We start from the raw sequence: 17508 nt of genomic DNA, 5'->3' as shown, positions 1-17508 counted from the left end.
TTTGGAAAAAATTAATATTATTTAAAATATGTCTGACTTAAATATTTCCACATAACAAAGTGTTATTTTCAAGTCACCAGCTATATCACTTATATACATATGTCCATAGTTAACAAAACAATTATGAGATGTCCTATCAAAAAGCAGTGATTTTTCCCATTCAGGAAATAGAAAGAACTAGTCGTATAATACACAAGTATAAATTATATGTACATATATCTTCTTTCTGGAACTGAGGGCAAATAAAAAGCAATTATTCTTCAGAAAGGTATAACATGTCTACATTACAATAAAATGAATCAATACTGATTTTGAAGTGGTCACTTAAAGTTGAAAACTTTATGAGCACTTCCTGTAACTGGGGTTTTTGTTATTTACAAAATATACTCAACAGCCACATAGAGGCTTAATTATCTGTATATATACATACGCACACATATATATAACATATAAAGAAATTCAAAAATTTAAAGTAAAATTAAGCAAAATCCTTCTGTCTTTGGAATGTCTTAAAACAGAAAATGCTTTATTCCAGTGTTTCTTTAGATATATTACTTTTTTTCTAAGTAAATGGGGCTTTTCAGAACATTACTGAAAAGCCTAGGTAGTTTTATTTTTAATCAAATGTCAACAAAATCAAGGTTATATTAATTGGGGGCTGTCAGAAACCAATCTGCATTTGCTGATACAACTTGTGCTACAGCTCACTTGGATTGCTCAAGACAAGGCATGGTAGTATGCCCTATTATTTTTAACTTATGGCTTATGTTTTTCATAGTTATCAAGCTAAAACTTCTGAGCATTAAGACCTAACACAGAAAATATGTGCATTTGTTGTTCACTTCAAGGAGATTCTATTATTAGTTACATTTTCTTTGAATAATTATTGCTGAATGTGAAGCTAAACATGTACAATTAAGAAATTAATTTAAAAAATAGCTTTAATAAAATGAATATGGTCCATCACTTTCTGACATGTCAGCAACACCAGCACCATAATGTAATACCAATTAATGAACTAAAGTAATACCAGACATTTAATGCCGTATTGTAATATGAATTCTCTACTGCATGCATCTAACTTTGAGATACTCTTTCTTCCAATTAATTTTAAACAGTCAGGACATCCTCATGATTGCCAGAACTTCCATGCTGTCTACCTTCTAATCAACGTTCATTGATACCAAGGTCTGGGCGTGTGTCTTTTGTTTGTTTTTTTACATGAATACACGTATGATGGGATTCAAAATATGAGCAAACTCCATGTACCTGAGATCATTGATTGTAGTCAAGATAGCAAAGTGTATCTGGTGTTTCTTCAATATCCTACAAGCTTACAAAAGACAATCATTCTTTTGGTAGTTTTGTAAAATTTAAAAAGTTATATTATCCTATTATTTTTAATATGTTCAGTTTTAATAGTAAAAATCCATAGGTGACTATCTTTATAAAAATTCTAGTCCTGAAAGCATTTTGAGCTTTCACCTTGGTTGTCATCAAAAAATATTGGTCCATTCATTTGAAGATTCATGAACAACCTCTTCCAAATTCAGAGCACGATTAATGTCTTCACCTTCCTGTCCTTGATGACTGGTAGATTCTTGTATTGTGCCTACCGTAACAAGGAAGAGAAATAATGCTGAGAGATCTAGTGAAAATACAGAAGAGTTACATTTAAGCGCTGCTTGACTAAACGTAAGAAATGTGTAAGATTTCTTTGGTGGAAAAGCAAACTAAATCCAGCCACGCTTCATGTAATATTTACCTATTAAAGAGTACCGTTTACATCCTTTGAAAGTAATCATGTGGGCACAGTGCTGTGGATGGAAGTGCTCATCTGCGAGTTGACTGTTCCTTTCAATGGACAGAGCAAATGTATTCCCATTAAGGCACGTGAATGCTTAATCTATTCTGTCCATTTGAATTAATGAGGCAGTCCATGAGGGCAATGGAGTGCATTTATTGATGCAAGAAGTCACTGAATCATGGGAAGAAACTATCATCTATACAGCAATCTAAAATTACTGTATATATTCCATTACATGCTTCACAGAAAGCAAAAGTTCAGCTTAATGTAAATGAACCCAGAGTGAGGCTCAGACTCATGCCCTCTACCCTCACATGTGTTTAACAGCTTTTCACTTCCAGTTTAGCTTAAGTACAACTTCTTGTCTTGTCTGATCCAACAAACAGTACCAGAAAAAAAGGAGGGGGGAAGGGGAGAAAGCAAGAGCTCAAGGCTCACTGACTTCACACAGAACTATGGTTAAGCATGATCTTCAAACCAGTTTATATTGCCTTCAGGAATGGCACAGTGAATAGCAAGAGAATTATCACTAAGAACTTCCTTGCTTTGATATGGCTCCTACATGCATCTAGGAAAGAATTATTCCTTTAGAAGAAACTGTGTCGGGCAAAAAAAGAACCTATGAAGTTGCATCAAGCTTTCTAACAGATATTTTAAATTTTATTGATTTATCATTTTTGTCAACCGCTTTGATGTTTTCCTACTATCAAGCAGTACATAAATTTATGAAATAAATAAACTGAGTAATTGCAGACTATAACTCTGTACAGTTTAGGAAACAAAGAAAAATGTTACTATTCAGTACAAACAGCAACACATTCATACACATAAGCATTGCAGTACATTATGTACTTTTGAATGCCTACAGCAAGGGTGAGAATCCACTTTTGTCTGGCCTGCCACAGCAATATGTGTCCTACACCCAAAGTTTTATGAGGTTAGGTGAGTGACAGGGGACATGGGCTGACAAAAATGACATTTTCTCCTGCCCTGGCCTGGAGAATGAGAGCAGGGGCTGAGATTTAAAAAGAAGGAAAAAGTAAAATAAGCTCCCAGCACTCAATGCTGTCCAAGTAAACGAGTAATGTTGAAACTTGAGAATATTGTACCATAAATGCTAGGGCTGGTTTAAGCCCTACAGTATTCTATACAAAACCTTCACTTGGCAAATTTTACATACCAGAATAGCCATGGGCTCGTTTCATATGAAGCTTCATATTGCTTTTCTGGGTAAATCCCATTGCACAATAATCACATTTGTACGGTCTTTCTCCTGTGTGTTTTTTCATATGAACTTGCAAAGCACTCTTCTGGTTAAAAGCCTTCTCACACAACGTGCACTGAAACGGTCGTTCTCCTTTAATAAACAAGACACTTTTAGAACATTAACTGCAAAGTGATGCAAATTGGAGTAAAACTCCTTAAACTTCACAAATACACTTTTTACTTGAACTGGCTATGTTCACCATTTAAGGGACCATTCTCACTAAAACCTGGTCAAGACAAGGAACTATTTAGCTCCTATGCATTGGGCTGAAATAACAGAGCACCTGACTCTGAGACCTGTGGCTCAGGTTAGGAAAAGGCCCAGAGAAGCAGAATAGCTCAAACACTGCTAATTTACACTGCTAATGAACAGAGATGCTCAGTTAACTTTGCTGAACTCCTTTCTTCCTTTTGAACTATGCTGTTCCTTCTTTGGGCATGGTGTGTAAAGATAGCATAAAACATAAGGTTAAACAGGTAAAAGTTTCAGTTGCTGCATTACTCCTAAAGTCCTCCAACTTCCACAGTATGGATCACCCAGGGAGGCTGACCTGGCGCCTTTGTTACATATCTTTACACACTAGACAAAAACATCTCAGGCCTTGGCCTTTTAAACACTCTCTCTCTCTCTCTCTGTGTGTGTGTGTCTGTGTGTGCTTGCTACTATGTTACGCATATTTGCAATTTTATGTTGTAAACCAGTGGTGGCCAAACTTGGCCCTCCAGCTGCTTTGGGACTACAATTCCCATCATCCCTGACCACTGGTCCTGTTAGCTAGGGATGATGGGAGTTGTAGTCCCAAAACAGCTAGAGGGCCAAGTTTGGCCACCACTGTTGTAAACCATCCTGTGATCCTTGGATGAAGGGTGGTATAGAAATTTAATAAATAAATTAAACAAATAAACAGCCCAGGCACTCTGATTGCTGCCTCTCACTTCCTATTGTCCCAGATTCTGCTGCTAATGCAGTGGTGAGGATGGGTAGGATCATAGCTTTTGGATTAAGTTGTTTACAATTTACTTAACCGTTTGTTAAATTGAACAGCTTGTGGCCAGCCACCTGTACTGATAATTTCTTACCTGTATGAATGCGGCTATGCCTTTCCAGCTGGCTAGGCTTAGCAAAGGCTTTTTCACAGGTATCACATTTAAATACCCTTGGCTTTTGAGAACTTAATGATGGTCCTGCCTGGTGAGTCTGCAAATGCTCCTAATTCAAAACAAAGAAGAAATACATAGAACATGTTTAGGTAAGAAAAATAATAATGGGTGCTAAGTTGCTCACACATCCTTTTGTCAACACCAGGCATAGGCAAACTCTGACCTCCAGATGTTTTGGGACTACAACTCCCATCATCCCTGGCTAACAGAACCAGTGGTCAGGGATGATGGGAATTGTAGTCTCAAAACATCTGGAAGGCAAAGTTTACCTATGCCTGGTCAAGACCTACAAAATCCGAAGCCAGCAATGGCCAAATTCAATCTATTTTATAAAGAATGCAAATAACAAATTCCTTAACAAGTACAAGACCTTATTGAATTAAAAATAATTTTAAAATTAGAAGAAAAAAGCAAAGCACAACCATTTGCAACTTCGCAGTTTCAGAAGAATGTTAAAAACAAAAGCAGCATTTCTCCAAATTCCAAATTTCTTTCCTAGTAAAGAAGCCCACACCCACATAAGCCAATATGGCTCAGTTCAGGTGTAACAGCTTTCCATTATGTCTGAACGAAGCCTAGAAATCAGAATCAAAACTTATTTTTCTTTCTGTACCTGCAAAGAACCAGAATACAGATTTTGCATGCTATAAGATTAGATTGTAATTTTGCTTCCTGATCCAATAGTGACAGACAATGTGATTTGTATTAAAAAACAAATGCAATGCTAAATGGAAAAAGAAACAAGCAGAATCAACTGCACTCAAACAGTTAAACAGAAGTTTTCATAAAAAGGATGGTCCAGGTGAGCCTCTTAACCATCAAGACAGAGGTAACCAGCTGCTTTTTTAAGATAAGGGCATTTGAGAGTTTGCACTCTCTGCCACACAGGAAGAATATCATACCAGCTGGAGCAGCAAATTGGCCCCATCCATTTGCCAGACAAGAAGTAGCTCTAAGAAGATAACTAGCTAAGGAATACTCTGCTCCAACTGCCAGTTGCCCTGGGACTACAGACATGCAGGAAAGCACACTCTGATCCCATTAACCAGCCAGAAGGCAGGAGGTTGAAAAACAGCCCAGATATCAAAAAATGGAAGAATTCTAATGCATCAGAGGAAATACTATTGGAACCCCAACATCCAGACATAATTTTGAAAGCATCCCTACTTGTTATTAAATGGAAGAAAGTTTATAAAGAATCTTTTAACTCTTATCAAAGTTTCCTAATAGGAACAAACTGTTTTCATCAAAATATACCCACAGTGAAGCGGTAAAAGTAAAGGGACCTGATGGGCAGACGACTCTGGGGTTGCGGCACTCATCTCGCTTTACTGACCGAGGGAGCCGCCATTTGTCCGTAGACAGCTTCCGGGTCATGTGGCCAGCATGACTAAGCCGCTTCTGGTGCAGCGCACGGAAACGCCGTTTACCTTCCTGCCAGAGCGGTACCTATTTATCTACTTGCACTTTGACGTGCTTTCGAACTGCTAGGTTGGCAGGAGCGGTAGATGGTCACAATAAAAATAAATAAGAACGCCATTTTCAAAGGGATACCTCTTTGCCTAGTTAGACCTCTTTGAGGTTTTCAATATAATAAGCTGTGAATTTTATTTCGTACCTTAAGGTGTGTTGCTCGTTTGAAGGCTTTATTGCAAATATGACAAACATGGATTCTTTCCTTTCCATGAACTTCTTTACTGTGCTGCATAAGCATGGCAGCTGAAGAAAAAGTCTGACTACATTCAAAACACTGGTGCACACGAGGCTCTTTTTCAGCTTGAATGCCTTTAGATAAACTTGGAGAAATCTCATTCACCTGCAACAGTTACATAAAATATACACACATTACGAGAAATAAAACCACCTAAAACTCAAGAGATAAACATCACTCTTCAGATGCAATGACGCTCTGAAGAACACATTACAATTGAATAGGTATTAATCTTGTGCAACTTTTATTCCAACTTATTAGTAAAATAAAGTTATGGAGCAATTCTGCTAACCCCTTCAGGGAAAGCACATGAGTGCCAGGTTGTGGTGAAATTCTGAAGAAATGGATCCCTGGGCATGCTCTGCTACTGCTAGAACCCCACTCCCATTCAGATCCACAAGCCAATTACTATTTTCAAATAACCATCACCATAATAAATTAATTTTCAGGTTGACTCTGAAAGAAGAAAAAGAAGGGGAAGGGAAATAAAGGAAGCGAATTTCAGTGAATCCCCATCAGAATTAGGAGAATTCAAAGGAATGATGGTACAGAGCATAGGGGGGCAGCCTTTTTCTGTCAATTACCCCTTTAGGACTAATCTGTTTTGGGCAGCATACCAGAAATGATCAAGAACAGAGCCAATGGTGGGTAGTACCAGTCGTTCGCCCCCTTTCTTTCTTTATACTACCTACATGGTGCACTGCTGCATCAGGCAGGAGGAAAAAAACTGAGGGAATTGACCTATATCCCACAAGTCTTTGCTCCTGCCTGCCGTCAGCTGGTGAGGGATGTCCCACACCATTGGCTGCAGCATCCCTCAAAATAAATTTAGGCCAATGGCCACATGAGGCCTATGACAGTAGAGCGCCCACCACTGGCATATAATGCAAACAAAAAGGGATGTAAGAAGAAAGAGACACCTATATGAATTAGACTAACTTTAAAATGGAGACTTCCAAGACATAAGAATGTGAACTTAATTTCACATTTAATATTCACAGTGTTCAAAAGGAAAGATTTGGTTAATATGAAGCAACTTCAAAATTCTTCTTGAAAAGGCGAAGGTCAAACCTCCAAATTTAAACCTCCATTCTTAACTTCCATAATACACTAAATTGATTAGGATAAGATAAATGAGAACATAATTTTTCACCTACATAAATTCTACAATATATACAGCAAGCCTATTTTGTATCTTTATTCAAGGAACAACATACATAAAAAAGTTTACCTGATATGCTAATTCATCCTGGCTTGAAGGTATTGAATGTGGGGTATGACTCACTAGTATAACTTGCTGGGAGCTTGAAGAGCTCTGTCCAGAGAGATTAGAATCTGTCAGTAAAGCAGGAAACTGTTGTCCCTGCCAAAAGAAAAAGTGGAATGCATTACATTTAGAAGAAAATGTAACTGCAATGTGCAGTCAAAGACTATAAATATGAATTTGTTGATGTGTCATAACACCAGATTTTTCTTTGAATCTTTTTAAATCTGATGTTGCCATAAACGGTTATCTATCTCACTGAGTCCATAATAACAGCAACAACGAAACCAGTAACATAGCCCATGGCTTCAAGAATCAAGCCATCTAAAACTCAACATGAGACAGAGAGAAAGAGGAGGGAAAGGGAGGAAAGGGTATACATTACAAGAAAAAAAAATGTGTTACTTTCAGTATGGTATGGAGACTAAGGATTTGTGTCACAGGATACAAAAGGAAAGGTGTGTTTAGATAAGGGAGTAAGAGACTGGAAATCACAGTTCTCAGAGCCTCTCCTTAAGAGGCAGGTGGTCACTAGTGCTTCCTAGGGCATGTCATGGGCGCTTCCTAAGGCAGTATTTGGCTGGATTAAACTAGGAAATGCAGAGCTTCAGGGATGGATAAAGGGAGATATGCCTTACTGCATGGGCTGAATGACCTTTTATGATATACAGAATTTTCCTTCTCCCAACTATTATTTACAAAGTATGTCGGTAAACTCTTATGTTTTATGTTTATTTTAGAATAGCAAAGCTACAAAGTGAACGCCACTTCTACTATATATTCTAGGTCCTTCTCTAATATACTTAATAGGTCTTGCCCTATACTTAAAGCATCTCCTACAAATGCATGTGCAGCCTGCAGCAACCTGAAGCTGTTTTCAAACTACCCTTACAGCAAGAATTTGCTTATCAGTAATCCACAGGTACATTGCAAGTGTGTTAATTAACATGGTAAAACCAGGGGAGAAAACAGCGGATGAATGCTTAGCAAAGAAAGCCTTAGTAACTATTAACAATGAAGATTTCTCAAAAAGAGCTGAAACCTGACAGTGTAATCTTTAAACAACTGCAGCAGCAGAAACACTGCAAGTCAACAAGCACTGAAAATCACAGGCAAAACACGTTCAATAGGAGTATTAGAGTAAATTTTAAAAGTAACTATATTGACATTATACATTAGGGAACATAATCTTTGTACTGTACAAATATTTTCTTTGTCAAGCTGCATTCAGGTTTCCTTTGCCCTAGTTTTATAGCAGGTATTAATTAGCAGGTATCTGGAATATTGATTAGCAGGTACCAAGTATCAGGAATAGGCTAGAACTGTGACACAAACCTGCGATGTGATGTTAAGAGTCACCGCATCAAGACCAGCAGATAGCATACTCTGAGTATCGGCTAGGGTCAATGTGACACTACCATCTCCTCCGACTCCTGGTGATGACATTACTAAATTCTGAGCTGGCTGAGACATGGGGGGTGTTGAAGGAAGGTTCCCACTTGATGCATTAAGCTCTGTAAAAAGGTATGATATTTCAAAACTCTACACATAATTATCATAATTGACTAGTTGGGAAATGTGTGAATCTGCCTAGCATTATACTTTTACGAATACTCATGGCTGTCCACTTTTCATAACCATGTTCCGTGTACACACTACAGGCAGCAACCGTTCCACACGGAGATTCCGGTCCCGGCCGCCGTGCGCATCAGTGGAGCGGTAATAAGTGTGCCATGCCCCCACTGGACCTGCCTTCTTCTGGGTCCAAAAGGACCTGCACATCGGTGGGCCTAAAATGGTTGCCGCCTGTAATAATTTACAAGTGGAAATTGCTCAGGCAGGCTGAAATAACAGCATTTTAATAACAGTATGAAACAATATGAACATAAAAGTAACTTACAATGCCATTTTTAATGGAAAAATCTAATAAAAGAATGTACTGCAATTGATGGAAGTAGTAAAAAGGGAAGGCATTTGAATGACTTGGGCTTCAATGAAATCAGGCATTTTTGAGAAACCAGTTCTCATTTCTTCACTGAAACTGCTAAGCCAGAATATAATAAGATGCCACAATACGATTTATTGAGAAAAATTATTAAATGCCTACCTGAACTACTGTTCAGCACTGGGCTCTGAGAGAGGAGTTGATCATTACTTATTGTTAATGTAGCACCTGCTGACTGATTATTGATTGTTGGTGTTGCCAGTCGTAGATTCCCATTCAGTTCATTAGCTCCAGAGGAATTATGCTGAATAAGATCCTGGCCTAAATGCAAAATTGAATCTATAAGCCAATGAAGATCTATATTTGCTTCTGCATTTTTAATACATAAAAATATTCTAATTTTACAAGAAAAAATAGCTGTAGTGCTATGGAAACATAAACTCATGGAAGCTGTCAAACTGTAAATATTAAATGAAAATATTAAATTAATATTACAGTAAATCAAAAACATCTTTAAAGAGTTCAGTTAAAACAGCAGTCAAAATAAATAAAAAAAACTGTCCAGTGGCACCTTAGAGACCAACTAAGTTTGTTCTGGGTAGTGTGCATGCACCTTCTTCAGATATCTGAAGAAGGTATCTGAAGAAGTGTGCATGCACACAAAAGCTTATACCCAGAACAAACATAGGTGGTCTCTAAGGTGCTACTGGACAATTTATTTATTTCGACTGCGTCAGACCAACACGGCTACCTACCTGAAGTTAAAACAGCAAATAGAGGAAGAGTTAATATGCTAGGGAAAATAAATGCCACTACACCAAAGTGTGTGGATATCTTTGAACCAGGGCTTGTGAAGTAATAAGCATATATTATCAGACAAACAGAGTAACTTTACACACAAAAAATGAGGATAGTATACTTGCCAGATATGGTAAGGGTAATTTCTTGAGGGGTTCCTGATGAGTTTGAAGTAGTTGTACTAGAGGCATGAGCTAAAACATGGCTCAGACTCGAATTATTTATTGTCAATGTAATCTCATGCTGACCATTTGAATTTGAAACCATACCCTGTGAAGTCATGACCTGAGACAGATCCTGTGAACCTAAATACAAACAGGGTGGTAATAATAATAATCAGCAGCCAAACTTCAATATGTTAATATTTACTGTTGTGATGCCTGTTCCAAGATAAGCAGAAGGCACAGCAGCAGGACTTAAACTGGCATGGCCCAATTATTCACAAAAGCAATATAAACAACCCCAGGAGGAATCACAATGCTTGAGAAGAGATGGTGTTCCCAACTTTGATGCTGATTATCCTATGTCTTGGCAAGTAGCCCCATGCACTTGTTTGGAAGTAACTGAATGGGTAGAAATCCTCACTCCCCTTTGTCTGTAGTTGTCAATCTCTTTTGCCACTGTGGGGGGCTAGGAGAGGCCTTTGAAAGAATTTATCCATGTACATGCAAATAACTCTTTATAAAGAACCCAATCACCCTATTTATTCAGGATAATGATGCATCATATAGTAAATGATGTAAACAATTAGGAAATTAAAAATACATAAATGTTCCTCAACCAGGAACATGTTTAATTTAATTTGTGTTTTTTAAAATAAATAAATCTTTATTGATAGAAATACATGGTCGATCAGTATTTGCCAAGGGCAATAATATATTTGCTCTTAAAATTGAAATTAATATTTATATAATAAACTTACAGAAAAGATGAGCAAAATAAATTTAAATGTGCAATAATTCTGGGAGCTTTTAGCAACAGAACCCTTCAAAATGGAAGTGTGTGCTTTTGTATCATGCTTACCAGCAGTGTTCGTAGTCAAAACAGCTTCTTGCTCAGATATAGGTCCTATTGTCATATTTGCTGAAGAGGTAACAGTGGGCTGTAAGGACAAGCTTGACAAAGGTTGTATTACCACATTTGCTGGCACTGAACTATCTGCTGTCTGGAGTGAGGTGTTCTGAGTAGCCAAACTGGGATCCCCAGTTAGCTGCTGGGTCAGTACGTTACCCTGTTGTAGAGTCTGCTGCAAAAGACTGGGATCAATCTGAAAAGAAAATGAATATAGGAGATCCAAATAGATGACACCTCCCCACAAAATATTATAGAATTTCTCAGAGAAAGTATTTCCCCATCTTCGAAGTAAGCTAGTTTAAAGAAAACTCTAACCATGGTAGCAAGACTTAAGTTATGAAATCTAGTTTTTGCTAAAGCTTGATAATTTGCACAGATTATTAAGATGTTTTCTATTTACAATCACATCATTTGCACATAATGCTAAGCCTGCCCCCCCCAAATGGTTTAATAAGCCAGGATATGCATGAGCAGTATATATACAAAAGCAGTCTCTTTGCATTTATCTGTGCAAAACTTACTGTTTGTTTATAAAAGATAATACAGGATAAACATACTTGTAATGTAATGTTGTTGATGCTGGTAGGATCTATTCCAGATATTTGAACGTTTGGTCCAACCAAGTTAGCAGCAAGCTGTAACTGTATTCCTTCAAGGGTTGCCAAACTACCATCCGTCAAGGATACAGTTAAATCACCTCCAGCTATAAAGGAAAACATATAGTATCCTTTATTTTCAGGAAGCCATGCCAACAAGTTCTATCTTCTATGGATAAACATATCGCATTCATAAGCAGCCCACAAGAAGTGCTTGTAAACAAAGATAATTGCCCTTCCCTTTCTCCTCTAGTTCTCTCTGCCCTTCCCTTTCTTCTATCCGGCATATCCTAAAAGCAACCGATGTAGATGGGGGAGAGTATCAGGTGGGGGGCAACTTTAACCGGTTCCGTTCCCCTCCCCACTTTCCTTTCCCAGCTAGGTGGGCAGACTGGCTAAAGGATGGGGGCTTTGTTTGCAGTCACTTCACCTTTTCCCAAGCCAAACTTTCCCTCTGGCTTACTGGGCCACTGAACTGTGGCAGGTAGTGCGGGTGCAAGAGGAATGTACATGCAACAGCTCCTCAGAGTGATCTTCGCTGCTCAAGCCAAGTGAGCCGATGAAGTGAGCAATGAGTGAGCCAAACCTGTGAATCTCTCCCAAGCTGTGCCTTGTTCACAGCATGAACCATAGTCCTACTTTTTCCTTATCAGGTAATACCAACAGAAAGAGGCTTCAAACCCCAAGCAGAACAACGACAGTGTTTACCTGACATTGAAGCAGGAAGTATAGCCTGACCAACGAGACCTTGTGGAAGCAAATTTTGGTCAAACTGGCCTGTCAGAACAGAATTATTCATGATGAAAACATTGGGATCTGTTGAGGATGAATTAAGAAGGTTTACTGGCTGTAGTCCCTCAGCCGGAGTGCGAGGTGCAGGCTTCCTGGCCTTCTTGGCCTCTGGTTTAAAGTGACACTGTATGTGGGTCTTCCTCCGTCCAGAAGTTCGAAACCTCAAGTCACAGTGAGGGCATTTAAAGGGTTTTGCTCCCGTATGTAAGCGCATATGCACTTTCAGACTACCTTTTGTAGAAAATGAATTGCTGCATACGTGACAACTGAAGAGCTTCTGACCTGGAGAGTAAGAAAACAGTCTGTCAGGTGAAAAAAAAAGATCCTAATCTCTTTACAGCTATGACACACTGCAATTCTGTTGAGCGTGTACAGAGGAGGCCGCTGTCAAACATTGTGTCAGAAAATTGTGTCCCTACATGTTCCTGTCTTCCGTTCCCAATCCACTTTCCACGCAGAAAGTGAGACAATGAGCAAGGACATATATTTCAATGTAGGATGTCCCTGAACTTATGGTTTAAAATATGAACAGCTGTAGCAAGTGTTTAATACAAAAGTTTTGCACAAGGCTGATATTTAGCTGATAAGAGCTCCACATAAATAAATAATAATAATTATGTACTGTGATCACAGTATCCAAAGTCATCTCCCACAAATGCAGTGATTTCAAGAAAACAGCTCCACCTGGCTTGTTGAAATTGCAGCATGCTTTCAGTGTGTGGCAAACTGCTAGAAATACGCATGCACATACTGTCTGGGGAGGGGAAATGGCAGTTCCACACTAGTGATGGTTGCATATGTATAATGGGTTATTTTTCCTCAATGGTTTTTCCACAGTAAAAAAAATATATGATTCATATTTTTTTAAGTACAGGCTGCCATTTTGATGACAATGACATCAGGTGGACAGTGAGAAAAGCTAACATGCATTAGCAGCACCTGTTCCACAATAAACCTCCATCTGGAAGCACCCTTCAACACTAAAAACAACCACCCACTGCTGTAATATTCCATAAAAACCCAAACATCCCAGCCAGATTATCATCCTTAAAAATTCAAGTGTTTTGATGTTCCTGGGGTTTTTTTCACCTGCACATTTCATTAGAGTTGGAATTATAAAACATCTTGCTTACCTGTGTGTGTTTTTACATGGCAATCCAGAGTAGACTTTACGGTAAAACTCTTTCCGCATTCATCACATTTATATGGTTTTTCTCCCGTATGGATACGCACATGCCTAGTCAAAAATAGTTGTTCTTCAATCACTATATGCTTATGTGAATACTATATGTTTTTCAATGTCTGCTGGCCAACACCAATGTTTACAAAGCAATTAAAACATCTAGGTCTAAAAAAATTGAGGAGCATTGAAATGTGGTTTGTTAAGCAAGTTGGAAAAACATGTTTGGAAACATTTTCCAAGTCCAATTATACCTGGAGCTACTAAGCCACAGATTTTCATTTAACAAGATTTTCAAAAAATGGTTGCAATCCAGGGACTGCTTTAATTTATTTAAAACATTCCTATACCACCCCTCATCATATAAGATATCAATGATATACAACTATATAGATAACAAGCTATTTGAAACCCATTACAATTAAATACTAACATCAGCAACCATAATGAAAGATAACAAATTAAAATGTATTAACTTGTGCTGAAAAAACTGTAATGCAGGTACCAGGTGGACCTTTTTAGGGAGGGCATTCCAGAAACAGGGCACCATCACTGCGAAAGTCCTATGAGTAGGACTTCAGACACTTTTAATTTGAACTGCTGCCTCCCATGCCATATTGCAAGCTACATTTGAAGCTCCTCCACATTTCAGAAGTGGATCCAATGTGATATGAACAGCTGCTACTAAGAAATTAGTTAATAAACAACTTGGCATGCAATAAATGCTGGAATTCTTTAGACTGTGGCCAGAATGATTAAAACAGAGCTGCAAAAATAACGTGCTTTGTGTATTCTTTAGCTTTGGGGTGGCAGGTCTTCTTACCTGACTAAATCACTAGGTTTTTTAAAGCTTTTTGGACAGTAAGTACAACAGTTGGCATATTTTGGCTCAGCTTCCATTTCTGCTTGCTTGTCTTTGATTTCACTAATTCTGTCCTTTTCTGCAGCAGATTGGACAAGAACTTTTTCAGAAACAGTTGCGCTTTCTTGTGGCCTGAGTTTTGCAAGTTCTGCTGTTTCTTCCTCTGTGAAAGTGATAACACCAGGTCTAGATTTTCTAGATGATGTTCTTTCAGAGGTCTCATCATCATCTTCTGCATATTTCAATAGAGAAGCAATAACATGTTATAGAGTACTTTTAGAGGCCCATTAAAATAATCAAACAACCTCTGTGAACATCACACTGTTTAAATATCAAAGTGATTATTCATGCATATGGGGGAAAAACTCACCTCCTCCTGCTGTTTCTCCACCTGATGCTGCCGTTGAAGACACAGTTTGATGCTTTTTCATGTGCTTTTTGCAGTGCACAGTAGTTCTGAAACTTTCATCACAAAATGGGCACTTGTATGGTTTCATGCTCATGTGAGTTGCCATATGTCTAGTAAGGCTTCCATTAGTAGTAAAGGATGTATTGCAAATGCTGCAACTGAATGCTTTAACTCCTGAAGGAAAAAGGGCAAATAGGCTTTCTGGTGATCTAACAGAAAATGTTCAACAATGAGTCAGATTTAAGGTGCAATTCCAAGCACATAGCAGCAACTTGCTTTCAATTTGTTATCAGAAACGTGTTGATAGTCACGAATTTGTTTTTTGTTTTTTACATTTTTATCCCACTCTTCCTCCAAGGAGCAGAAACAGTGACTGGCCCAAAACCATGGAATCAGCTTTATAGCTGAGTGGGGAATGAAACTGATTCTCCCCATTTTTAGTCGAGCATTCTAAACACCACACCAAATGCTTTAATTTAGACCATTTTAAAAGGCTGTTCTACCAATAACCATTACCCATGTCAGATGAATGGGATCTCCGTATCACAGGCAGAATACTTTGAATTGTGGAGATGGCAATGACTTATATGCTCAATAGCCACTGTTGAGAACAGAAAGCCGGACTACATGACCTTTGGTTTAATTCAGCAAGGAAATTCTTACACTGTCATGCTCTTCTTTTGGACATAGGAGAATTACAAGGCTTAAAATGTCTAGCAAAAGAATCAAATATTACTACTGCTTTATCACCTGTATGTGTCTTCTCGTGAGATTTAAGAACCCCAGAAGAAACAAATCCTCGTCCACACAACTGGCATTTATAAGGCTTTTCTCCAGTGTGAGAACGTACATGCTGCTTCAAGTGGCTGGATTTCTTGAAACCCTTGTTGCAATATTCACACCTACAAAAATGGAAGTTCAATTGGAATGAAATGAAAAGTCAACTTTGATGATGGCCTGTAAATAAATATGACATGACATTGCTTCTTGGTTTACTGCTAGCAACAAATGATATTATTATACAGAATTGTAGTTCATGCATTTACGACTTAAATGTTTCCCAGTGACATATATTCAGCCCATAAACCAATTTACATTGCAAATCTGTGTTTACTCAGAAGTAAGTCCCACTGTGTTCAGTAAGAGAGTGGACTTTTCCTTTCAACAGCTACATAAGAATGGCCAATTGTAAAGTTCACAAAACCTGTAAGAACGCTTGCTTTGATCTTCATTATCTTCCAGAAACTGAGAGCGTTGAGGATGAAGCTCAAGTTCTTGTGACTGATCTTGAATCAGGCGGGTGGTCTGGGAAGCAAATATTAATTTTTCAGTTGTCAATACAATACTAAAATCAACTCACCTAAACATGTAACGAGGATGGCTAAACTCTACATTTAAACAAGTAGAGTTGTGTGGCAATAAAATGGCCTACTCCTAAAGGAAGCTTATCTTTAGCAAAGGTGACAGATTCTTTATTCTTTTTAACTCTATTTTGCTGTTGCGGGTGGTGACTATAGAACAGCTGACGTCTCAAAGGTCCAGTCACCATTTCCATTTCCCCCAAATGTCCTGGGCATTGCAGGTCATTGTGGGGAGGCAAAATGTTCAGTTGGTGAAGAGGTACAGCTCTTCTCTCCGAAGTAGCAATATTGGACCTAAGAATGCAAGTTCCACAAAGCTAAAAAAACTACAAACCTTTCAAGTAAATACTTACTACATTAATAGCATCTGGTGCAGGAACCTGAAGTAGATTTGGCTGGTGGTAGCTTGTTGAAAGAGCTTGGGATTCAAGAGTGCTTGAATCTTGAAGCTGCTGTACGGCTGGAAATTGATTTTGCTGACTGTAGCCATCATTAACAGTAAAACCTACCAAAAGACAAATGACAAAGCCTTATTAGGTGTGAGGTTATTGGATTGTTTTTGTTTTTTATTATGTATTTTGTGTTTTTATATTGTGATTTAATCCTGTGAAGCACCTTGAGACCTTAATAAAGAACAATTTATTATTATTATTATACAGTACATAACTCACACTCATCCATTACAATGCAAGCAACTCACTTTCTGCAAACTATAACAGCTCAACAGTACGATTCACCTAGCAAGAAGGGATGTAGCAAGAAGGCCAAACCTTACGCCAAAGGATAAATGGACATAAATCTGACATCCATAATCACAAGACAGAGAAATCAGAAGGAGAACACTTTAAAATTTATTTTAAAGAACTACAGTACTTGATGTTTGTCTCAATGTTCTTAGCAAGATGTTTCTCAAATTCTTTTTTTAAGCATCCCTTACACTTGCACTTCTTTTGCCAAAGTTTATATTCCTTTTTGTTCTCATCATTTAGACAAGACTTCCATTTTTTGAAAGAAACCACCATGTATCACAACCACTGACTGCATTTCAGAACTATCTACCAGGCAATCTAGGGGATAGGTACATGTTCCTAATGTTTAAATTGCCCACTGCCAGGATCCCTCCACCCCACCCGCCAGAGAAATATCCTCAGCACAAGGATAGCTGCTCATCCCCCAAAGAATGAGTCCCTTCCTAAGGAGTTGTTTCCCTTTTCCTCAGAGTGATGTTCTCTTTCCCCAAGACCCTCCTTCTCCCTGACAACAGGGGAACTATCATCATGGA

The 17508-nt window shown here is 38.2% G+C and overlaps 1 protein-coding gene across 4 annotated transcripts in view; it reads right to left on the bottom strand.

Moving 5' to 3' along the window:
* The window catches only part of ZNF236 (zinc finger protein 236), a 43224-nt gene continuing 25716 nt past the window's right edge, over nucleotides 1–17508 (bottom strand). For all 4 annotated transcript variants that reach the window (XM_083518169.1, XM_083518166.1, XM_083518167.1 and 1 more), the window contains exons 17-33: nucleotides 16580–16731; nucleotides 16070–16170; nucleotides 15616–15767; nucleotides 14827–15039; nucleotides 14418–14688; nucleotides 13548–13651; nucleotides 12331–12696; nucleotides 11584–11729; nucleotides 10976–11219; nucleotides 10078–10257; nucleotides 9317–9475; nucleotides 8545–8723; nucleotides 7177–7308; nucleotides 5853–6050; nucleotides 4154–4283; nucleotides 2988–3164; nucleotides 1–1612 (exon numbers count right to left, since the gene is read on the bottom strand). In XM_083518169.1, the coding sequence (XP_083374295.1) occupies nucleotides 1497–1612; nucleotides 2988–3164; nucleotides 4154–4283; nucleotides 5853–6050; nucleotides 7177–7308; nucleotides 8545–8723; nucleotides 9317–9475; nucleotides 10078–10257; nucleotides 10976–11219; nucleotides 11584–11729; nucleotides 12331–12696; nucleotides 13548–13651; nucleotides 14418–14688; nucleotides 14827–15039; nucleotides 15616–15767; nucleotides 16070–16170; nucleotides 16580–16731 (3020 nt within the window). In that variant the 3' untranslated portion in view covers nucleotides 1–1496. The remainder of the gene's footprint in view (nucleotides 1613–2987; nucleotides 3165–4153; nucleotides 4284–5852; nucleotides 6051–7176; nucleotides 7309–8544; nucleotides 8724–9316; nucleotides 9476–10077; nucleotides 10258–10975; nucleotides 11220–11583; nucleotides 11730–12330; nucleotides 12697–13547; nucleotides 13652–14417; nucleotides 14689–14826; nucleotides 15040–15615; nucleotides 15768–16069; nucleotides 16171–16579; nucleotides 16732–17508) is intronic.

This window comes from Podarcis liolepis (genome assembly GCF_965112155.1).
Source record: "Podarcis liolepis genome assembly, chromosome: 8".
NCBI classification, from domain to species: Eukaryota; Metazoa; Chordata; class Lepidosauria; order Squamata; family Lacertidae; genus Podarcis; species Podarcis liolepis.
This window is presented reverse-complemented; position numbering and strand designations above follow the sequence as displayed.